At 39.8% G+C, this 24,571-nt stretch overlaps 2 protein-coding genes across 2 annotated transcripts; one reads left to right on the top strand and one right to left on the bottom strand.

The window, feature by feature from the left end:
- The first annotated feature begins 7,487 nt into the window (after nucleotides 1–7,487).
- Nucleotides 7,488–11,646, top strand: pter (phosphotriesterase related). Its single transcript, XM_072363467.1, has 5 exons — nucleotides 7,488–7,564; nucleotides 7,986–8,449; nucleotides 8,868–9,133; nucleotides 9,793–9,933; nucleotides 10,201–11,646. Exons 2-5 carry the CDS (start codon nucleotides 8,018–8,020, stop codon nucleotides 10,409–10,411), a joined length of 1,050 nt encoding a protein of 349 aa, XP_072219568.1. The 5' UTR covers nucleotides 7,488–7,564; nucleotides 7,986–8,017; the 3' UTR covers nucleotides 10,412–11,646.
- c1ql3b (complement component 1, q subcomponent-like 3b) lies at nucleotides 11,393–13,521 on the bottom strand. Its single transcript, XM_072363468.1, has 2 exons — nucleotides 12,568–13,521; nucleotides 11,393–12,292 (listed from the first exon to the last, which is right to left on the bottom strand). The coding sequence occupies exons 1-2, from the start codon at nucleotides 13,186–13,188 to the stop codon at nucleotides 12,113–12,115; spliced, it is 801 nt and encodes a 266-aa protein (XP_072219569.1). The 5' UTR covers nucleotides 13,189–13,521; the 3' UTR covers nucleotides 11,393–12,112.
- Between the last annotated feature and the right edge of the window lie 11,050 nt (nucleotides 13,522–24,571).

Raw genomic sequence — 24,571 nt, 5'->3', positions numbered from 1 at the left:
CAGGAGTTACAGGGCCAAGCTGAGAATTGAAATTTAGAAAAAGTATTGTGTAAGTCAGTTTTGACCACATAACAGTCTTATCAGCCTTTGGACTAAACATTCACTTGTACAGAAGCTTATTAACCACTTCTCTTTTTTTTTTTTTACCGTGTACGACTGCTTGCCTTTAATCCCAGTCACAATGGCCGTGTTTGCTTGATCACAAGGGACTCCAAGTAACCTGGAAACAGAGTTTGAAATCAATCTTTATGTATATATATATATATATATATATATATACCAACATGAAAACAATCATGGATGGTAAAACATCTTACCAGACAATTTTGCAGAAGGCTTGTGAGGTTTCAGCTGGTTTGCCACTTGTGATGATACACATTCCCAAAAATAGAACACATGTTATAACAACAGTCCTCACAGCCATGATAGTGATGATTCCTTCTTGTTCCAGACTCTTGACTGTGCAAATTCTCAAAAGTACAGGGTTTATGTAGAACACAGAGGCAGAAAGAGCAACTTGAAGACCATTGGCTTGTCACGGGGAGCCATGGAAAAATGATCTTGATGACAATTTGCATGAAGTACACAGTGTGTCTCTCTCACTACTCAGATCAGACTGCAGTATTTGAAATAAGTAGACACGTGCTTTTTTTTGTACTTTATTTGTTGTTGTACATTTTCCTCTGGATTTCTGCTTTTAGGCATGCTACTACAATTTCTGCCTTCTGAAGACTGTTACTACTAGAAATGTGCAAAAAGCTATGGTTAGTGATTTTCCTTCCTTTCTTCCCTTCTTTCTTTACTATGCATAGAAGAAGTTAGTTCAATTTAGGTTTGCATTGAGAATGTATTACTAAGCACTTGACTGAAAAAATGAACACCACACAAACCACAGATGTGATTTATGTGAGACATAGATTTAGGCAAAATAACCTGTAACTGAAGGCGTCTGATAAATGTCTTGAAGTAAAATACAACATTGCCCTCTGAGATGGAGTGAAGAGGAGGGAAAAGAAAATGGCGTAAAGAGAAAAGGCTCAAGTAAAATCTGCTGAAATTTATGCAATAGTTGAAACAAAATATACTCATTCATATCAAACCACTGACACATTGAGTAGTCCACCAAAAGCAAATAAAGGTCTGATGGCATCTGTATCACAGCCTGTGTTGACTGGTACCTCTATCAAGTGAATAGCATCAAATGAAAGATTATTTTTCAGTTTAGTATTTAGTTTTATTCCCAAAGCATCAAGAATCAGAGCAAGAATCAGAGCCTAGCATAAACTGTGCATAATTAATATATATCAGTATGCAAAATTTTGTACATCTTTGTACACATATACCACCAAGTTTGGCAGACAATGAGCCTTTCTAGGCCAACATCACAGCAACCTTACTGATATTCTTGAGACTGAATGGGTGTATCCACAAGGCACAGAAGATTGTGGAAAGCTTTCGCAGAGAGAGTCGAGGCTAGTGTAATAGCTTTTTCATTGGAGTCGCTGTTGTTGTTTTCAGAAGCAGAGTTCACAGTGAGACGTGTATGAGGATGTTACAATAAAATGACTCAGATGCTCCCATCTTTGGTGTGAAGCAGATTCTTGTCTATTTACCACCATAAAACATGAGGTTAAATCAACATGAGGCTGAGGTTTGCAATTCATCACAGTTCGTTGCTCTCAAAATTCTTTATCCTATTATTTCTAGAAACAAAGAAGCTCATTGATTCATGTTGCCTGGGGCTCCTATAAGCCTAACCAGTGAGACAAATGTTTGTCTTAAATAGCAAATGCAGAACACCTCAGCAATCCGCTGGCTATTAACGGCATGTCGTTTAGATTGACTGCAAGCACACTGGTTTCCCATCAGGGTAGAATAGTGTTTAGTGTTGACCTGCGGGGTTTTACCAAAAACAAAGTTATACAACTGGGACTGGATAGTGTAGTGGTAAGATTGCCACCTTTCATGTGACCTGGGTTCAGATCCCCTGCATGAAAGGTACTACCTCCAGTAGGGATCCTCAGGCAAGACCTCCTTACCCTACCTGCCAACCAGTGTAAGTCGCTCTGGATAAAAGTGTCTGCCAAATACATAAACATACAACTACATTCTCTGTTCACAGCAAAAAAACTGACTGCAGAGGGCACCAGATGACAACACTACGCTGAGTTCATCCTCTAGCATGCTGATTGGAGGCCAACCCAGAGTAGCAAGACATGACTCTGTTATAAAAGTGTTTAGCTGACGGATCAAATTCAGGCTTTCTTTGTTTTTACTTTATGCAAAAAAATTTCCAATAATGACAGAAATAACTAAAGTTAAAATAGCTAAAGGTTATGTATTACAAATATGTCTACAAATGACAGGTTCAAAGGAAGAGATCAGCATACAGCATATAGGTGTCAAGGACATAACCTGATCAGCTGGAGCTGTGCATGAGTCATTTCCAGATCTTAGGATACAAATTGCAGGACGTTTGAGTTCATGCTGTTCACAGTTACCGCATACATAGGACATTAACTTTCTTTCTTTCAAATAATGTACTTGAAATACATTCTTCCTTAATATTAGAGCACTTTGTGGTCAAATCATTATTTTTGTTGTCATCTGCCCTGTAATCATACTAATGATAATACTAATAATGCTGTTTTCCCATTAATTGTCAGACATGTTAGACAAAAACAACATTATGAATAAGTAAATGAACAAATTAGATTAAAAACAACTCCCCTTTTGGAAAATACAGAGCTGGTGTCTGGATTTTTATTTTTCCTACTGGACAAAAGGTATATTTTTCTAAATTTGTGTCCTAAAACTGAGAGTCGTTCACATCCATACTTTGTTAGTATAATTCAAAATGCTGAAACTATGGAAATAAGTCAAAAATGCTTTATAGATTATGTCTTCTGATTTGCTATGTCATGCTGTTGCTGTTGAGAACATTATCAGTTAAATCATGACCAGTTCCGTCATCAAATAAGAACAAAATAAATTATATGAGGTTGGTTGCAGATTAGAAGCAGATTCAGGAAGTTTTGAACAGAGGATCATTTTGTGATGCTTGTTTTTAAACTATGCAGAGCAGCGTTGTTTGAGATCATTTTGGGGGATTCTGTCATGGCGTGTGGTATCTGTGTGTTTGTTTTGTTTATCTTATTCTATTTTTTTTTTGTTAGGTCTGCTTTCAACATAAAATAATTAATTGCTATTAACATGAACAACAATTCAGCTAACTGGTCTTTACTTTTGGCTTTATCTTCTGTAGAAATAAGAGATTCTTGACATACATGGCAGAATGTATGGTGGTCATTCACAAGTCAGATGACTTTTTGCAGCCTCTGTGTGGAACATCAACAAATCAGAGTGTATGACCAGTTCCACCAACGCAACAAAGAAAATCCTGCAAAGAAAATCACGTGACTTGTAACATCAAATTGATTTCTTTAATCCTCGAAACGACAGTGGAAACAGAAATTCAGCAACAAGCCCCCAAAGCTGAGGATCTGCACAAAAGGATAAACAAAAATCACATATACATTTTAAACCTATTTACAAATGAGGATGGGACTAACTTCAAACATGTACAACTGGGGTTAGGTGAAAAACACAGAACTGAGGACTGGTTTGTGTATCATATATCAACCAGTGCAGCACAGACACTACCTACAAACTGATTTTAATCATGAATTTTTACATATTGATTATCTCCAGTGTGAGGAGAATTGTTTCAAAATTTGCCCCTCTATATGTGTTCTCTGCCTTAGACTGAAACAAATGAGGAAAATTCCTGTGTCCCAAGAGCAGCCAGTTTATTGAAAAATAGTCTCACAAATGGAGCTTGTCAAATCAGACATTTCAGTGCTGAAGAAAAACACGTGATCACCACAAACAGGGCTTTTATGTAGCAAATACGCTCTCTTTACCGCATGACGACTGAGTTTTCAGCCATAACAAAAACACACATTCCAGACTTCACAATTCATCAGCAGGCAGAGAGTGCACATCCGAGGCAGAGCCATTCGTTGGTAAACTCCAGGAAGCCTGGAGCTTTGGTTAGTCCACTTCCTGTTCGGACAGGAAACACAAATGTGAATATCAACTGTGATGAAGCCAAATTCATAAACAATACAAATAGATTCTCTCTCTAAATTCAAACTTTCCTCTGTGTGGAACAATTGTGCATCAGTTTCCAAAAAAGGAGTTCAAGATTTTTAAGTGATGATAAATAATAGAGTATGAAACATACCTTTTATGACATTGCGGAGGTTACAGTAGTTTGTGCCATTGTCAAGCAGGCTGAACCAAACTGCAGACAGAGATGTTCCCTGAACAGAAACCAAACGAAACATCAATTAGATTACATTTTATAACAGAGAATAAGAAAAGAGTTTCAATTTACTCTAAAGTGCATTCACTGGATAAAGGAGTGTATCTCTTACTTGTACTTGACAGCCTACAACCATTGATGTGGGTGTCATGGTGAAGTTAACCTTTTCGATTTGGCCAATTCCAGAACTGTGATTGGCCTGGATTGCTGTTGGAGTCACTGAGCCGAGCTGGTTTGTAAGTGTAGAAAAATAAGTATGTTGAGCATAGTGGTCATTTAAATAAACAGATGTGAACACAAAATGGCTCTACAACAAGTTCCTTACAGTGTAAGAACCCATGGCTTTAATCTGTGTCACAATGGCCATGGTAACGTGATCGCACGGGGTTCCAATTAACCTGAGAACAGAAAGAGTGAAATACATCAACAATTATCTATCTATCTATCTATCTATCTATCTATCTATCTATCTATCTATCTATCTATCTATCTATCTATCTATCTATCTATCTATCTATCTATCTATCTATCTATCTATCTATCTATCTATCTATCTATCTATCTATCTATCTATCTATCTATCTATCTATCTATCTTACAAGAAAACAAATTCTTACCAAACAATCTTGCAGAAGGCATTTGTTGTTGGGACGTTTGCGTCTTCGCCGCTTGTGCCCATGCACATTCTCAAAAGGAGAGCACATACCACCGACCTAGTCCTCAGAGCCATGTTGGCATTTGTTTGTTCTGGTTCCAGAGACAGGACTTATTGGATGGTTGCACAAACAGGGTTTATATGGAGCACTGCATGAAATGCAACACGTTAAAGACCATCTGACGGTCATGCGGAGCAGTGGAAAAGTGATTTGCATGACAGTTAGCATGAAATGTATGGCATCTCTCTCAAAAAACAGGTTGAGATTGAACTGAGAAACCTTTCACTGGATTAAAAAAGCTAATGACCACTAACATGTATGTTTATCTAAAAAAATGTCCTTTTAAGTAATGATACTTAATGATTAATGATATTACAGCATCCTCCAGTTCTGTTACTATATGAAACAATTATCATTTAATTTTGCCAGTCATCAACATTTCTTTAAGCACTAATGAAAAGCTCAACATTACTTCCTTTATGCTGTGATGATATCATGATAATGATAAAAAATTATGATAAAAAACAAATGACTAAGATAACTTAACTCTAAAAGCATCTCAATTTTAAATAGTAAGGGCATAACATAGTGTAGTCACTGAACAACGGGTTCTGTGAGAAGAAAAAGGGCTCAGTAAAGGATGACTTGTTTTCTTTAGTGAAGAACTGAGCTTCATTGAGTCCTGAAACATCTAAGTGCACAGAAATATGTCGAAGACAAACTACAAATCAGAATGTGAGCCAGACTTTAAACTAGCAGGCCAACATAAGTCAGACCTCACTGGTGTGCTTTGTTAGGAGCAGCCACAATGCGGCAGAGATCCTTTCCAAAAGATTAATACCAGTTAGCAGCTTTTCAGCACCCATGGCTTTAAAAGGGGGTCTTTGATATTTATGTTGGGATGTTGGGTGAGAGAGATTTTCAGGTATTACTTTGTTTAAACAGTTAAAGGTTTAACTAAATGTATTACTCCCTCCTAAAATGAAACTGACATTTCATTGCTACCCCCCAATTTTCTTTTTTGTGTAAATAGTTTTTTTTACTGTTTTTCACACCGTTCATTTTTTAAACTTTTAAATGGGGTAAAAAATAGAAAATTTTTACGTCTGCGCATATTGTGTTTACACACACTGTAGATTTTTAAGTGTGGGGTCTCCAATTCATCACAGATAACTGCTCTCATAACTCACTGTCTCACTGGTCTTTGTTCAACATGCCCAAAGCTTGCTCATAAATTCCCATTACCTGAGTCTGAACAACTTAACCTACCTGGGAATGAGATGAAGACCAGAAACAACAAGCAGAACACCACAGCAACACTCTATCTGTTATTGTCATTCATGCCAATTAAATTGACAGAAAGCTCCACGGCCATTTCTTGGGCAGCAGCACAAGTGTTTGAAAAATCTAACCACACAAAACTGCAAAGTGTGTCCCTCCTCTCTGTCTGTAGAGGGCACCAGACGACAAATCTTGTCTTGTTTTCTACTCCTCTAGCTGCTCGACTTAAACCATTAAACCCTTATATACTCTTTTTCCAGTTAAAGAAATGTTGGTAGGATTTTTCTTCTTGCTGCACACAGCGTCTGTTTGAATGGATGTGTGAATTGTGGAGATAAAACACAATGAGACTGAGTGGAGGTGGTGTTATACCGTAAATACAGCCGACATTAATCCCTGTTGAACCTGAAAGCCAAACGTAGTCCCATGTGTTCACTGCACTGATCTTTATAGAATGGTCACCTTGTTGACAAATGGATGGCACATAGGCCCCACAGTCTGTGGATTTGCTCAACCATTTGCAGGGACGGTGGTGACTGTGCACAGGGCAGTTCACTGCAACAGCAGACCAAATGCTGCTGTGGAGACCATCTGCTGAGAGAAGGGCAAATAGAAAGAGTCACAGTCTGTCTTCTGAAGACTGTTTCATCCTCATATGTTCTCCGACTCATTGTGGTTATGAAGAAATATATAAAAAGGTTTTGATTGAATAATTAGGTTCCTCTGTCTGTTAACACTCCTTTTATAAGTTTGCTATAAACAAATTGATAGTTAAACATTTCACTATATATATTCTATGAAGAATATATTTCAGATAATCTAATCACTGTATCTTTATTATTATACTATTAATACTATACTATAATTACTATAATGAGCTTACACCATTATTGGTTATGTTTAACCAAATAAAAGTCATTTCAACTTTATAGAAGGTTGTGTGCACCACAAATTTTGTGGGGAAAATGTATTATGTTGAAGAGCAAAAGTAGACATTTTAAACTTGCCTGAATGGAAGTGTTCATTCTTGATTTTATTAAAATATTTCTCGATGCTATACAGGCAAAGGGACAGCTAGCTAGCAAAATAATGTGCAATTAATTTTGTACAAGCTAATATCGTTAAATCACTGTTATATTTCTCGATAAACTCTGCAAAACATATGGATTATCGCAAAGAATTATAGTCTCGTAATCTCTCGCGATGATTGACCCCTTTTTTCTCGATGTCTTGTTGAGCTAATCGACAGGAGCGGCTGCACGGCTGGTGGTGACAGTGGACTAAAGTGTGTAGAAACAAGGTTTGAAAGCTGTTTTTGTTAGTTTTACAGTTCATTAATTAGTTTCTTAAATCTCCAACCCTTGCTCCGTCCATGTTGCAGTTCTGAACTTACCGCGCCTTGCTTTCGTGTGATTTTAACGACTTTGCCCTTTAGCACCGTTAGAACGATTACCAAGTTGCAGATGGTCATTGCTTATTTTGCTTGTAGCAAAGTAGGATATGTATAAAGCAAGCTGTGAAAGGTGTGTTGCTTTTAGATGTATTAATAAGTTGGCAGGAGTTGCAGTTAAAGGTCCAAAGGTCCCACGGTCCCTCTGGTGCATGGAGTGTAAAATCAACACTGAATGAGCTGACAGACTCCTGCACACAAACAACCTCCCCAGCAGTAGCACAGGATCTGTCTCTCTGCTGTATCTAAATCCTAATATGTGTGTCCACAGGTTGTGGGAAACTGAATTCCAATTACAGCACAATGTCAGCTTTAAGTGGAAAGGTTCAGACTGTCCTAGGTCTGGTGGAACCGGACCAGCTGGGCCGAACCATGACCCACGAGCACCTGGTTATGACCTTTGAGTGCTCCTACGTCCCTCCTCCACCTGGCGATGAGGCAGTGGCGGAGAACCCGTTCCAGATGCAGCACATGCACTGGCTCAGGCAAAACCCCTACAGCTGCCACGAGAACCTGATGCTGGAGCAGGAGACCAGCGCCTTGCGAGATGAGCTGCTGGCCTACAGGAAAGCAGGAGGAGGTACGATCGTGGAGAACACCACGACGGGCATCGACCGGGACCTGCCTGTCCTCCGGCAGTTGGCCAAGGACACCGGGGTTCACATCATCGGAGGAGCGGGGTACTACGTGGACAGCACCCACAGTGAGGCCACCAGGAAAATGAGCGTGGAGAAGGTGTGGCCCATTCTGTGGTCAAGCATGCCCTTTTATCAGAAAGTTTTACGCAGTTAACCTTCATGGTGTGAAATGTTTTATTATGTTTGTGTCTGCAGATGGCCACTGGTACGGTATGACTCAGTCATAAGATTGGAAGAAAATACTAAATTTGTCATGCTGACATTTTGGACTACGACACTTTCTCTCAACACTTGCTGTGTGCAAGGGTTCTTTCAATATCAATAGATGGATTTGAATGGATTTCTGACTACTGAGGGTGGCACACTAAAAATAAGCATTTAGTCATATTATCATTCAAACCCAGTGACCGATTCATTTACCTAAAGTGTTTTTAATAAAGGGACAGGATAGACATGCCAAGTGCTTGTCAGAAGGTGATAATGTACCTCTTTAACTCCTTTTTCATCTCTGTCAGCTCACAGACATCATCGTCAGCGAGGTGCTTCACGGCGCTGATGGCACAGACATCCGCTGTGGCGTGATTGGTGAAATTGGCACCTGCTGGCCAATCACGGAGAGCGAGACAAAGGTGCTGAAGGCCACAGCACATGCTCAGGCTCAGCTGGGCTGCCCAGTCATCATCCATCCTGGCAGGAATCCTGCTGCTCCAGCTGAAGTCGTTCGGATTCTCCAGGAGGCCGGTGGTGACATCAGCAAAACTGTCATGTCACACCTGGACAGGTTAGAAGTCTCTTAAGAGACTTGGTTACTTCCTGATGCACATCTCCTACTTGACATGTATTTTTTTCCGCACTGAGGGAAATTATTAAAGTATTTTCTTTGAAGCCCTTCTGCTCCAAAAATGTTCTGTTTCCATCAGAAATCAGGGGATGTGTCACTGCTATTCTAATGTTAAAATGATTTTTTATCTTTTTTGGTCTTCACTTTCTTTTACAACAAAGACTTTCTGACACTTTACAGATTGATTGTAAGCTGGACTGGTCAGTTATCTGTTGCTGATTTGAATTCTTTACACGACTTATTTTTAATTCAGGGCTTGGTATTTATTTATTTTTTATTTTTTAGGCCTAAATATAAATGTTTAAATGTGTACAACATGCATGTCATTTGAATACGAAAACCACTTCTTAAATACTTTCAAACTCAATCTAGCAAAGCGTTAATTGAAAAGATGCTGAGAGGGTTTATTGTGGAATAAATTAATTCATGTAATCATTTCTTTAGTCTGCCTTTTAATACAAGCTTTTTGGCTGCGGCTTTGAATTTCTTAACTTTATTGTGAAACTCCCAAAATGCCTTTTGTTGACATTCAACCGGTGTTTGAAATGCACGCCACATGAGGCATTTGGAGCCATCAACGTTCTGCTGCCCTCTTTCAGGACTATCTTCGATGACGGCGAGCTCCTCGAGTTTGCGAAGCTGGGAAGTTACCTGGAGTATGACCTGTTTGGAACGGAGATGCTGAACTACCCGTTTAACCTGGACGTGGACATGCCCAGTGACAGCCAGAGAGTGAAAGCGTGAGTCACACTTCTCACATCCAGTCAGTGATCCACTTCTGGGTCTTGAAAAGCATCTACTAATGTAAGACATTTTAATGCAGGTCCTAGAGTCTGCAAAAAGAAAAAGTTTTTGTAAAAGTAGAGTGCTGATTTGAATACGTTGCTTGCAGATTGCAGGAAAAATGAATGCTAGTTAAAGACAGATTTAGCTGGAAATGAAGAGACTTTACACTGCCAGCGTCGTGAGTAAGCCCCCTCGTTTTTTCACTCTTTCCGTGTCTCCAGGTTGGCTTTTCTTGTGAAGGAGGGCTACGAGGACAACATAGTGATCGCACACGACATCCACACCAAGAACCGTCTGACCAAGTTCGGAGGCCATGGCTACTCTCACATCCTGAAGAACATCGTGCCGAAGATGCTGACGAGGGGCATCTCGCAGCACCAGGTGGACAAGATCCTTATCGACAATCCTAAACGCTGGCTGACCTTCAAATAAATCAAAAAAAGAGATGCAAGGAGAGTGAATTTTGTCTTCACATGACTGCTCAAACCCCTAATAACGAGCACTTTGAGATCTTTGCAGTAATCCTAAGTCAGACTTTATGATTGATGGGACTCTGGTGGGGAATTCCTTAGACCTGTGAGATGTAGTGTAGATATGCATGCAATTTCAATTTTTTATTCTTTTTTTTCAGCAGATCAAAATGTTTTCTACATTCATCTTTGTGACAGAAAATTATTACAGACTGTAGTTTCATTCAAGATGAAAGCATTTTATTTATAAAGGCCCCTATCAACTGAAATTTTTATATTTGTCATAATACATAAATCACTTTGTTAGCAGGTTATTCAAAGGTGCCTCGGCCCCATTTGTGCCACTTTGAATAACTCCATTTAATGCAGAAATGCAGTTATACTCGCAGATAAATATTGTCTCATCCTTTGAAGATACTCTAGAGTGGTGCTCTCACATATGGTGCTGTAGTAATTAAATTTTTTTTAATTTAGTTGTCATCGCCGCTTCCTTTGTACTCGTGACATCTCTGCAAATATGTTTTCTGGCAGGGCAATAATGAGCTTGTTAGTAATCAGTATGCCGCTCGGCTCTTGACACAATGCGGCTGTGTCAGATGAAATGTCCTGTTGCCCCTCACTGGGTATCTGTTTGTGTCTATGGGAGGCTGGCTGGTTGGCCCAGATGAAGGACGCGTCCTCCTCTCATCTGGGAACAGGTGGCCTCACAGGGTGACTTCACCACATGATCAATGGTGCGATCGCCACAGCTGACTGCGCACTGTGAACAACTATATAACTTTGATTAATCTTCTGAGAGGATAACAAATTGAGTCGGAGGAGTTCGCCTCACATTTTTACTGACATTCTCATCAGAAGACGTTTAAAAAATCAACAAGCAGATTGGCGAATGAGCATGAGGAATGATGTCTGTCCAGTTTTGTGATGGTGACTAACCATCAGGCTACCCTGCTGCCTAAACCAGATGCCTTGTTGACACACACAAGAAAAATTACTTGCAACAATCACTTTGGGACAGCGCTTCAATGTGAACATCAGGTTGGCCCTTTACACTAGATGCTGCACAGTGTTTAAATGTTTTTTTTTTGTTTTTTTTTCTTGTTAAACATGCATGATCACGACTTTTAACATTTTCACCCAAAATGCAAAGAACCGGACATATTATATTGAAAAATAAAGCACATACGTGGACAAACAGTGCGAGTAGTGATTGTGTGAGCATAGTATAATCATCTACAATCGAGTGCTAAAGGTCAACACATTGAACTTTCAATCTACGGCCAATCAGTAAATGTTACCACAGCAGTTGGTTTGACATATCTGCAAACTTAATTTGTAAAGCCTAACAGTTCATTCAGAGTGCACTAACCACACTAATCAATCTGACAAGGGTACAACTCTGCTGTGCAAATTAAAAATCATCCTGTAATTACACTGTCAGCTCTCCATTGCTGCAAAGTACAGTTTTGCATGACTTCTCCACATCTCTCTCGATTCGTTTAAAAAGTAGACATGGTGAGCTCTGTCTGTAATAATCCAGATGACATTGAATTGAGCAGATGCAATGAAGCAAGCTATATACGAAGCAGCCTTCTTTTTTTTTCTTTTTTTCTCCTTTTTTTCCCCCTTCTTCTCTCCTTTGGCACACGTCCTCCTCTGTGTTTCAATCAGCGTACAACATGAAGCCGGAGAAAGTGCTGTACTTGTTGTTGTTACCCCCGTGCGCCTTCCCGCCGTCCAGCTTAATGTAAATCTCGTCCCCGGGCTCGAGATGAAGGACGACACTGTTGCTGGCGTAGTCATAGTTCTGGTCGGCATCCTGGGCGATGGCGCTGGCTCTCACCTGGAAGGCAAATTTGACACATTTCTGCCAATTTATTGTGAAATCGGAACCGTGGCCAGCTCAACCAGCGGTGACGTCTGTCTTTTATCAGCTTAAGACAAACATCAGTCAACATCACCCTTTCTTTAGCTTCTTTATGTTCAGAGAGTGTCTGTTTGGAGAAGTATCATCTCGTGCGTAAAAACGCAGACAGTACTAACGTGGACACAAATTTAAGACTGAAGAGTAATGTTAAAGGATTGTTTTGATGGTAGTGATATCATGAGTTGTCCTACCTGCTCGTTTTTGCAGAGGTCAGCCCACATGCTCGTTCCATCCCCGCCTCGCATCAGCACATGGTAAACGAAAAAGTAAATCCCGGGTATCGAACAGGTGAATTTTCCGGTTGAGGGGTCGTAGTGGTTGCCGAGATTCGTTACAACATCGTCAAATTTCAACACTTCATAGCCCTCGTGCTGCTTCTTCAGCCCTGCATAAAACGCTATCTTTGGGACGGTGTTGTAAGTGGCAGCGCTGATGGCACCAGTTGGCCCGTTTGCCCCCGGTAACCCGGGTGGACCCGGAGGGCCAGCGGCCCCCCTCTCCCCGGGGGGACCAGCAGGTCCAGGTGGCCCGGGCTCGCCAATCGGACCCCTGGGGCCCATCCTCCCGACCCGCCCCGGTTCTCCTTGTGGACCTTGGATGAACGTTGGAAGCGACTGCACCAAACGGTTATCTTTAGTCGGGCTGTTTACCGTGGCTGTGGCCGTGGTAGCGGTCCCGTGGGAGTCACACACCATTTGACAAGATGCGAACATCTCATAGCGGGCAGGAGTTCCGGCAGAGTTCACCATGACCGGAATCAGAACCACCAACACCAGCACCAGCGCGACGCCACAAACACCAGTTGCGATCATCTGCACTCTGCGGACTCGCGGTGTTCTCCCAATTGAATGGTCTTCCAGCCTGCTTATTGGTGATATTTTTGCAAAGGGAAGAATTGGACCTTCTGTATTATTGCACTGCAACCTTTGGAGATGAAATAGTCCTTTAAATGATTCTGCGCAAAAGTAACCATCCACAACTTTTACGCTTGGCAGAATCCGTCCAACGGGTTCATTTCCACTTTTTCCACGGCTCAAAACAATTTTTTTCTAGCAAGGAGCTAAAGTCTTTGTAAGATAGACATACAGTTTTCTTCAAGTTTCTGCCGAGCACGGTGCCACGGGAGAGAATGGGCTAGAAATCAACCGCTATTCGTCCCTGGATTTGGAGAGTGAGGGGAGGGGTGGGAGGTGATGGATGGGCTAAAATCCGTGCGTTTCTTCAATCAAAATGGTGAAGCTGAGCAACATACAAACACCGATGCAACGTTGAAGCTTTGAAACGTAACTTCTTTGTTTCATTTATACATTTGTTTGTGGAGTCGGAAGAGTGATGTAATTTCAGTATGTATTACTTTTATCGATTGATTATTATCGTACCATTCCACATTATGTTATTTGGGTTTATCCAAACAACTTGAACATAATTAGGCCCATTTAAGACAAAAGGTCAGACCTTAGTGGCTTCTTGTGTCCAATCTATCATTTGGAGAAAATCCATAGAGCCACTAAAAGGAATAAGGGAGTCAGTGGGAGCTGGCGTTGAATGATGACTCCACAGATGTACTGATGAAATGAATGTTGGGCCATTTACGAGAAAAATAGGGTGAAATCACTTCATTAATTACCAATGGAAATCCACGATCAGCTGATGCAAGTAAAAAAGAAAAGAAAAAACGTGTGCCATATGACTGTGTGATATTTACTCTAAACGAAATAATTCAAACATTCTCTGATGGGTTTTAAGACTGAAAACAATATGCCCTGAGCAGGAAAAAAAAGGCTAAAAGGCTCTTGAGAGGTTTGAGTGATGAAGGGCAGATTTTTGGTGAGGAAGGTTTGATGATGATGGCGTGCTGATGGTGTCACCTCACCACCAGGTGGTCACTCACACATTGTCCTGGTTGTTTCACATGTTGTGGGAGTCCCAGATGCAAAATGTGACCTTCACAGTATCATCACCTCAAAAAGTGCCCCACAGACGCGCACTACTGAGAAGTCATCAAACGAGCTGCACTATTACACAAACTTAGGAGCACACTGTCATAGGCAGAGGATGCGTTGATACATCTGTTCTAAGCGACAAAGACTCTCTTTGAGAGCCACAACCCGAGCTCTCTCCTCCTTCTTCATCATCGATCTCATCTCGGCTGCTCATCAATTTTTGTTGCCGTTGTTATTTCAAGAGCAGCCCTGAGCTGCAAATGCAACATTCGACAGATCTAACGACAAAACCGAAAACCGCCACAGTAAACTGAAAAACTCTCTTCCAGAACATTAGATGATATTTTAGGAGAGGAAAAAACAACACTTTTTGCAAACTTTTTACATATTTTCTGCTCTGTTTTGTGAAATATTACGTTTTCTTATACAATATTCTGTTTTGTGATTGTCTCCTTTTTTCACTTGTTCTCCTAAATGTAGCTATGCTCTTTCTTTCTTCTTTTTTTTCTCTTGTCAACTGTCTTGTATTTTCAGATTCTCATAGTTTACCTAAATTTAGCACAAAGCTTGTTCATACATGTCAATGATAACCAGCTCAAAAGCATTTGGATGTGTTGCTAAGCATCAACTGGACTTTCAAAAACTAAAGCAGTGAACAAACACAAAAGGGAAAGCCTGCATATAATGCACACAGTTTAATCACTTTGGCTTATTTTTGATAAACATTTTAATATTCCATAAATTCCATACATAATTGTTATGTCCATACAATGGGCCGATAATTGTAACATCCCCAAAAAGTCATGTTTCAAAACCAGAGTCAATAGATTCGGTGCCACCGGAATGGAAAGTTACTACAAAACTGTTTCTGTTTTGTTTCTTTTTTTTTCATTGAACATGAGCTGCAGTTGTGAACCACACACAACTTTATAGATTCAAGATTTGATAGTAGGTCAAAGTTTATCGGGAATGTCAGCAGTGTAGAACAGTGCATTATCACCCCGGAATATTAATATGAATGGTTGGTTCGCAAAGTAGCAAAACATTTTTTGTTATGAAATCATGTACAGTGAACAGAAAATTTGTCAAAAAAAGATGCAACATCAAAAATATCAGTGGTAAGATAACTTTTTTCAAATCTATTTAGAGATGTGGAGCGTTATCTTCTCATATTAACCTGTAAAATTACATGAAATCCTCTGATGTGCTCTTGAAATTCAGTTTTATGTGTGAAATGTGTGTGGTAACACTATTCTCAGAAATGGCAGCTTTATGTCTTGCAGATTTGACTGAATGGATCACTCTGAATGTTTCACTGTTAGTCAGGGTGGTCCACGCAAGTTGTTTTTGTGCAAACTGTAGACAGTAAAACTTCATCTTTTGTACTCACGCGCCAAAACACACGCACTGTACTCGAATAAATGGGACATTCATTTATCACTGTCTGATCAGGTTTTCACCTAAAGTAAAGGGAACCAGATTTTCATAAGTTTCTCAATTTGACAATACTTGATGGCCTCCTTGATCCACTGTATGAACGAGTCCATGTGAAAAAATCATAATGTACAAAAATGACAACTTACATGAAAATGAGCACACATTAGTCTTCATTTAAATTTGCTTGATTGGTAGGCAGCTAATAGGAAAATAACACGACAAATGGCTGCATAATGTTGTTGTCTTCTGCAGTTCTGGCTGGAGAATTTGGACCAAATACCCATTATCCTGATCCTTCAACAATTAATAGTAACATACCAGTAATGGATAGAAACACACAAAAATGTGCATTTCATTTTCAAAGTTTTCTGAAAATTTGGTTAAGATTTAAAACACATTTGAATGGAAGACAGGTATGGCCTGTTACTGTAACTATACAGTTACCTTCATACGCAGCGTGAAAACTGTCGTTAATACTGCAGTGTTGATCCCAGTAACTTCCCTCAGACCAAAAGCCGACTAAAGCACACTGATTTGGTTTCATATTACTCAACTTCACAGTTTTGATCTGTATTTTTTGATTTGTGGGAAAGTTGTTTTCAATTATAATGCTCTTGAACATCACCTGCTCAGCATAACATGGCATAAAAGGCTGGAAATATGTTGTCAAAGACAACTTATAACGGACTTAGCTGACTGACCTGAGACATGAAACCAACAAGTAAAAATGCCTTAAATGCCTCAAAGCACTGGCTCCAAAACATCTCTGGCTAATGCTTACTTATGAAGTCACGATGACTGATGATCAGTTTCTTCCGATCACAGTGCTGATGATCATTTTGTAAACAAGTTAAATAGAAAATAGGTCCTAAAATATGTGTTTTTGTTTAATCAAGTTTTTAAGAATAAATCTCCAGTTCCACCCTCTTGTTCAAATATGGAAACTTGCAGCTCAATATAAAATCAAATCAATTAAAAAACCCAAGTAGTAACGGTCAAATGCTTCTCAGGACAGCATGTCACAAACCAGGGGGCAGCATCACGATAGAAGATATCGGTATGAATAGAAGCAAAAGCTTACCTAAAGGTAATAAGGCTGAGAGAGAAACAAAACAAAATAAAATTGTATTTATTGGTTGCGTTTATTTTCTTCCTCGTGTTTCCTGCTTTAATGCGTCTGTGTTTTTCTACAGCTGACACTAAGTTGTCAAGGGTAGCGCCTATGAACTAAAGTGAGCATTTCTAAAGGAACATGTTTTCTGTGGGATGGGTGATGAATAGAAAAGCATATAACTAAATTGTATGTAAAGCGCTTGTGCACACATATGCACGCACAAACACAGTGGGACATACTGTGGCGACTATGAGTCAGTGAGCACTTGTTAGCGGTCAGGTTGTTTCCCTCCAGTTGGCACGAGCCTCCAGTGACTCAGGGAGACTTGACGACCAGGAGCCAGCATGAACAGCAGTGTCAAAATTCACCAAAAGCTGTGGGAAGAGGAATCAACTTGTGTTAGGAGCTTTTCACACGATCACACCAACTGAATCAGAGTCTAAATATTGTATTTCTAAAGTTGATTTCCATCAGTCCGCTCCAGCAGTGGGTCTTGGTTACACGGTTCATTGTACTGAGAGATTCCTCTGGTGGTGTAGAGCTCTGACAGGTTGTTTTGAGTCTCAGCTTCAGAGTTCATTTACAGCCAGTCAGGCTGAAGTCCTCTGGGAGTCTGATGATTTTTTGACACCCAGACAAGCAGATGTTCAGAGGACATGAATAAAACATCCAGCCCATCTGACCACAGCCCAGAGGCTCTCCAAGAGTCTAATGAAATATGAGGCGTGATTTCAATTCACAAGGAAAAAAAAGAAACCCTTTGTCGGATAAGTGGGATACTGCATGAAATATGTATGACCTTCATGTAGCCTGACCTGATTGGCTAAGCAGGGTTGACTTGTGGTTATGACAATCAAAGCTGAGACAGGTTTGTCAAGGAATTTAAGTGGTGAATGGGAAGGAAACTGAATGGACCTCTCATTAGCAGCCAGGAGTATAAACATTATGTGACCACTGACACCCAAGTGTTTATCAACTGATAAGACACCATGTGTGCTGAGCCTCCAGTACATTTCACATGCCGATCGTTCAGAATCTGGGTGTTTGTTTCTCCTTTTTGATGAAAAGCCAGTGAAAAGGCTGGACTCAACAGTTCAGCTCAGCAGGGGGTGTAACAGCGTGCATTGCCACGCCACCCACTCAAAGCTGCTCCTGCACTGTATTTAAGATGAAGACAGCAATCACAATTGTCCTGGGCGAAAAATCAAGGTGTTATTGTGTTTTTTTTTAAATTCCATTATTTAATTCAAGCTGAGCAACAAACTGCTGCATCTAAAGCTTTTTTTTTTTGTTGTCCTTGTGTCATTGTATCTTTTCAATTCCCATTAACGGAGGGGGTGTTTTCATTTAATTCAGTGTACGTCCTTGTGTGGACTTAGAGAGAACCAATTCAGATGTGTAGATGTATTAGCAGCACAGAGGAAGGTTTCAAAATAGATCTACAGCTCATTCCTCCTACAAATGGAAAGTACTTTCATACATATATACAGACAGTGAGACTAATCAGACCTTCTAAATAGTTTTGATAATGTTGACTAAATAATTTATAATAATATAACAAATCTCAAAATTTCAGTTGCAATAAAATTGCTTTTTCAAATGAGATTTAACCAGTAGGGCTGCGTAAAGAGGCCAGCAAAATTACACGATGGACAATAACCGATTAGGTTCAGGATGGGTGAGTGTGAGGCTATGTCATCTGGTCTGAGGGTGAGTTTTGTATTGATGTCCTATTAAAAACAAATAATGGTCATTCAAAGAACAAAACACCTGGGCTGGCATGCTGCTGTAGGTTGATAGTGTAGTGAAGCTGGTTAACTGTGTCTTCAGTTTTGGATACATTGCCTAATGTGTCACCAGTAAAGCCTCCGTGCTCTTCGGGGGAAACCAGACAGACAGATACCATCTCGTCCCATTTGGTGTCACAAACTGCACAAACTAATAAAATGAAGGTACAATAATGAAACCAAATAGGTACATATGCTATGTTTCTCCAGGTTGCTCTTGCATGGAAGTACTGTGCTAAAAGAATTACTTTTCTGTACTTGCTTCTCTGCACTTTTAAAAGGACAGTTCTGCACCGTCAGTGACAAAAATGCTGTTTCAAAAGTGGTCCACGTAAGAGGGGAAAAACAGCTTTAAAATGGACAAAACATCGATTTCCTTTACTTGATTCATCCTGTTCAGAATTGCAGAGAGAAGCTGGGGTCTTCTGGGGCCCATCTCAGCTGTCATTGAGTGAGTGGCAGGTTACAACCTGGACAGGTGTCCAGTCTATCACACAGCTAGCACAGAGGAGCAAAAAAAGAGAAAATGCAAACCCAATCAATTTAGAATTGACACAACATGCATGTTTTTGAACTGTAGGAAGAAAATTGAGAAGCTAAGCTTGAGAAAACCCAGACAGGTGCAGGGGAGAACACCCAAACTTCACGCAAAAATGCCCCAAACCCTGATTTGAAGCTGGAACTCTTATGCTGTGATGCAATAATGTTAACCACCACTTCACTATGCAGCCTAGACCAACACATAGATGAAAATAAATGTAGAATAACAAGAGAATAACAAAATAATAGCCAAAAAAAGAAAAAGGGAGTAACTATGTTAGCAAGTGGAAGAGTTAACTCTTTTATTTTAATTAATTTTACAAACTCCCTTTAAGGCTGTTGAAAGTACAAGTAAATTTATGAATTCAAAATTAGACAAAGGGCAACGGTAAATGTCTCAGAGACCATTTCTAAACCTAACAATTTCTGACAACTGTGTCATTGGGAACAGAAAGGAAACCCCTTATTCTTTGTGTGATGTTGGGATTCAAATTCTAAAACATTTTCTCATATGACCTAACTTTTCACTGGTCCATTCCTTGTGTTTCTTGATGAAGCAGTTCTCTGACTCTGTAGTCACATCTTTGCTGCAATTCAACCATGACGACCTGATTCATGCAGTATCTTCTGAAGAGGGTGTCTCACAAGACATGTCTGCCACTTGAACCAAATGAAGCATTGATGAAGAGTCTACACCAAGGTGCTGATAACTGGCTGGCGGCTCTAATGAGGTCTTCGAGTCCTGGGATGGTCATCATCAGAGTCCCTTTCATATATAGTAGCGGTTGATGTTTTTTCAACTGCACTTGAAGACACTTACAAAGTTAATTCGATTGGCCAGTCTTCATGTCTGAAAGTATGGATTGTTGCAACTTTTTGCTTAGTTAAGTGGTGCTTTCTAAATCAAATTTGGCTGCTCACCCTGCTCACAGCCGTGCATCGTTTAGGCTCTCGCCTGCGGCTTCTGTGTAGTTTTCTGAGCTGAATGCGTGTCTACTGCATTGTACTGAAGGGAGACTGTACCTCATACATAAGTACCTCATACAACCCAATTTAAAAGAAATGAAACCATCTTCTTAAACCTTATAGTTTGCTCCATTTTTTGCTCTAAAGTGCTGACAGTAGAATGAAAAGTTTTGCATCAACAACTGTTGCACTGTTTTGTGTTACTAATTCCATAATCACGTTTCCTTGTTCTTCCGCTGCAGCCTCCTGTCCTCCAGCAGGAACTCCAAGCCAAACACGTCATTGCTCACATCTCTGAATAAGACATTGAATCATGAGCTGCAGCCTGTCAGAGGCTGAGAAACAATATAAAAAGTCACAGAAAGGGTTTTATAGAAAACATGTGAATGTGGTCAAATGTTCAGAATTACAGCAAAATTAACTGATTCATGTAGAAGCCAGTCTTTGAGTTTTAGTGGCCGGATCATCAGAATGCATTTTGACTTGTTTTTGCTTGGTCTGAATTGTATGAGATAAAGTTTTACGCTGATTTTAGATCTAAATAAAGTCGATTTGAACCCTTTAATGTCCTCACAGAGAAAAGACAGATAGAAAAAAGATACTTTTTAGCTATTTTTTTTTCTTTTTTTCAATGGGGTAAGAGTAATAAGAATCAGTGTTTTGTTCAAAAAATGGTTGAGAGTCATCTCTAAAATGACTTTAAACAAGGTAGAGCTGTGGCAGAAAAAAACTCACAGACCCATTAGTAAAGTGAAAGCATTGCTGGTTGTTGTAATTCTTTGTCCTGCTGGTGTAAGAAATGTTTGACAGTCCCATTTAGTGGAAAAGTGGCTATAAAATGAAACTGATATTAGGCTATAAGAGACTAATCAAGCTGATTGTCTCCAGAGACAAAGTCATTTAAGTGGCAATTTGGGCTTTTATCCCTCTGCCTGCAGCTCAGCAATGAAACTATATAGTGAGCCAGAAAGAGTGAGTTACGCTGCTGTTTTAAGGTGGACTAAAATGACACCATGAGCCAATCCCACACAGGTTTCTCAGGACTAATTCAGTTATGATTATGTTTGAAAAGAAAAAGATGATGGTTTGAAATTATGTGCACTTCTGATGGTGCAGCCAAGTACATATTAATGGTACTTTAAAATGTACTTCTTGTACAACATTTTGTTCTGCTCAACCACATTTCAGTGTTACTCATACTCCACTAATTCTTATTTTGCAGACGAAGATGTTGCAAAATATATTATTTTATAAGATATTGTACAAGACATTTTCCATCAATATTCAATATATCAACTTACTGCCTGAACGTTTGAATGTATCAAGAAAAATGGAATGAATGGGGACACATGAGATGTTTGACAGTTCATGTCCGGACGCTGAAATGTCCGCTCATGTTTCCAGGACTGTTCTGATTGCCCACAGTGAAACTTTATGTACTGAAACCAGGAGCACCGGATTACTACAAAGGATTATGACAAAACAAAATCCCCCGTGCAACCAAAAAATATAAGTAGATTGATTTTCATCGAGATGTCAATCGATGCTCTGTTTCGCTGATGGCATCAGAGGGCGGAGTGTCACATATTCTGCCGATGAGATTGAGCGGCAACGAGGGGCTTAGTGGCAAACACAATCGAGGAGTGTAAACATACCGAGGGCCACGAGAGGCCGATCAATGACTCCAGTCTGGGATTGATTAATTACCCCAAGAAAGAGACTGAGGTGTGAGGGCACCAGAGAAACCTGATCAGAACAAGATTTATCACCCAATCTCTGTATCATCACCCCACCCCTCTCTTGGTTTTCTCTTTTCATGTGTGTGTGTTCCCCCCCCCACAAATCTATCCCTGTTTCTCCCTTTACTGACTCGAGTAGGCCTATGCCATAGAAAAGTGTGGATGACTCTTTTTTTCATCTAATTTTGCAGTTAAAAAAGATTGAGAACTAAGTCACGGTGACCTTTAATCCTAAGGATATAAAACTCATAAAAACGATTGTGAAAATGAACATCGACAATACACAATGAGGCGCTGCACTAATATTTGAGATTTAATCTTATTTTTGAAAACATGCTCCCTGAATAAGGAAATGAATATGGACTAAGTGTATTAAACATGCAGAGAAAATACAGGGGAAGAACATAAAACTACCTAACTGAAGGAGAATAAACAGTTTCTAAAATCCTCCACATGCCCTTCTACCATGAAGGACTCTCTGTTCCTTTCTATGCTGAAAGTACTGTTATGAAGGTGAATAACGTACTTTAGTAGGTACATTTTAGGATTCTCGGCCCTCAAAAAACAATCTCATGTCAATTCAGTACACACAGTTATTAGGTAAGGGAGTTTTCTGTCCTTATCATGTGTTCACTGCACATTTTCCAAAACCATGAAAATATGGCTGCTCACTGGCTTTCACATTTTCCATGTGATGCGTACAGATAGGTGCATAAGCCTTGAAATATCATTATTATTATAGACAGTGCATATATCTTGTTGCAATGACGGTCGCAAAATAAATGACACACTGCAAAACTTTAAAAGTGATGCACCAAGATTTGGCCCTGAAATCCCAGAAAACAGATTTTTCACAGGTTTTATGGACAGAGGAAATGAGAATGACTCTTAATGGATCACTTTTGGAGGCAGGGTCTCACTTTAAGTCAAGCCCAGGTAGGGTGGAGGAAAGGCAGTGGTATGGGCTGCTATCATGACAAAATGAGCCAGTTTGACATTTTGGGTTTTAAGATGGGCGATAAATCATTCGCCACTTCCTGGAAGATATTTTCCTCCGGCAGTGGCACAGGAAGAGGACCCAAGCATTAAAGAAGGCTGTGACCTTTATGGAGGACTACGCTCCATCATATGAATCCAAGTAGTCAACTTCTAGGCTCAAAAAGTCTAAAAGATGACAGAGTGATAACCTTTTGATGATAAATGAATGATTATTTTTTTCTTTCATGAAAATTTTGTGATGCCAAAAACCGTCAAGTTACCTTCCAAGAAGATCAAGTGTGAGCACTCTAAAACCATTTTTGAAATTGTACACACACTGTATCTTACCTGTCACTTCCTTCTCTAAATCCTCAGGATAGTAAACATGCAGATAAACTACTTCTGTTAAGTTTTCAGCTTTAAATTGAGTTTTTAACTTTAAAGCCACTCAAATAAAATACCTTTATCAGAAATGTATAATGTGAGAAGATAAGCTCGACCCAAACTGGCTGCACTCCTGTGTGACTAAACCTAAACGTACTCATTTGAATGAAAGGAGGCAAACCAGGGTTAAAGGTCACTCGCGCTTCAACTGTCAGACAACACAGCGTCATCTAAAATATTCGTTAGCTGATTACTTACATGCAAATGCACATTTCTTAGAGATTACTGTAACATGAACTGCATAAATTCACCTCCAAATCATCACAATAGAAAAGAAAGGAGCTGCCACTGTGGTGAAACTGGAAAATGCTGTTATAGTTGTGTTTTGGCTGTAAAGTGATAAAGCTACAATATATGAATAGTTACTTAACCAACATCCTAAATAACTTGCTCCAGGGCTGCTTCCTGGCAGCTAAAAACAAACAAGAAATATTAACAAACGACCCTGAACTGGTAAAGCAGGTGTGGGAAATAAATGAATGCTTCCCTAAAAAATTGCATTTGAAATCAGTTGGAGACACAATCATCTTTAGTAAGCAGAATAATTCTGAAAAGATTCAGATAATCATTGCAGCCATGGGATAAGAATAAAATCCAGAAGCAGAATGATAGATCTTCAGTTTCTCGCTGTTGACGCCACTTTAAAAATAGACACGATTCTTTGGTGGAAAATAACTGAACGGGCTCAGTAACTCTTCTGAAAACTATCGTCAGTGGACACAATTCTTCGCTGCATCCACAAGTGGAAGGCAAAACTCTAACACGCACAGAAAAAGCCAAGATCAAGAAGCACTGCTGCCTTCTCTGGGCCCGAGCTCACTGACGATGGTTTTAGGTAAAATAGAAAATGGAATAGTAATTACAGCATATCATGGATGCTGCGTGGTTTGCTCTGAAGAGGAGCGAGACCATTCAGTATTTGTAAATGGAGCCCAAAGCTCTGACTTTGACCAGACAAAATGAGTCTTATGGCCATCACTGTCCACAGCTTCAGAATAATGAACAAAATGTGATTGTCAGTTCACAAACATCACTGAGCCTCAACAAGCTTTAACAGTCAGTCACATGAATCTCCTCATATGCGACTGTGAAGAAAGACTGGTCATTGTCAGGGCCAGGACAGCCACCTGACAGCACTGATGTCTGATGAATAACTGTCTCACTGTCGCCCTACATCCTCACCCGAACTAATGATGACCTTTGATTCCCAAAAGATGTCAGGAGACAAGAGAAAAACTGCAAACGCA

Source organism: Leuresthes tenuis, unplaced genomic scaffold, assembly GCF_036924035.1.
Source record: "Leuresthes tenuis unplaced genomic scaffold, fLeuTen1.0.hap1 SCAF_14, whole genome shotgun sequence".
NCBI classification, from domain to species: Eukaryota; Metazoa; Chordata; class Actinopteri; order Atheriniformes; family Atherinopsidae; genus Leuresthes; species Leuresthes tenuis.
Note: the sequence above shows the minus strand (reverse complement) of the source record. Positions and strands in the feature narration are given on the sequence as shown.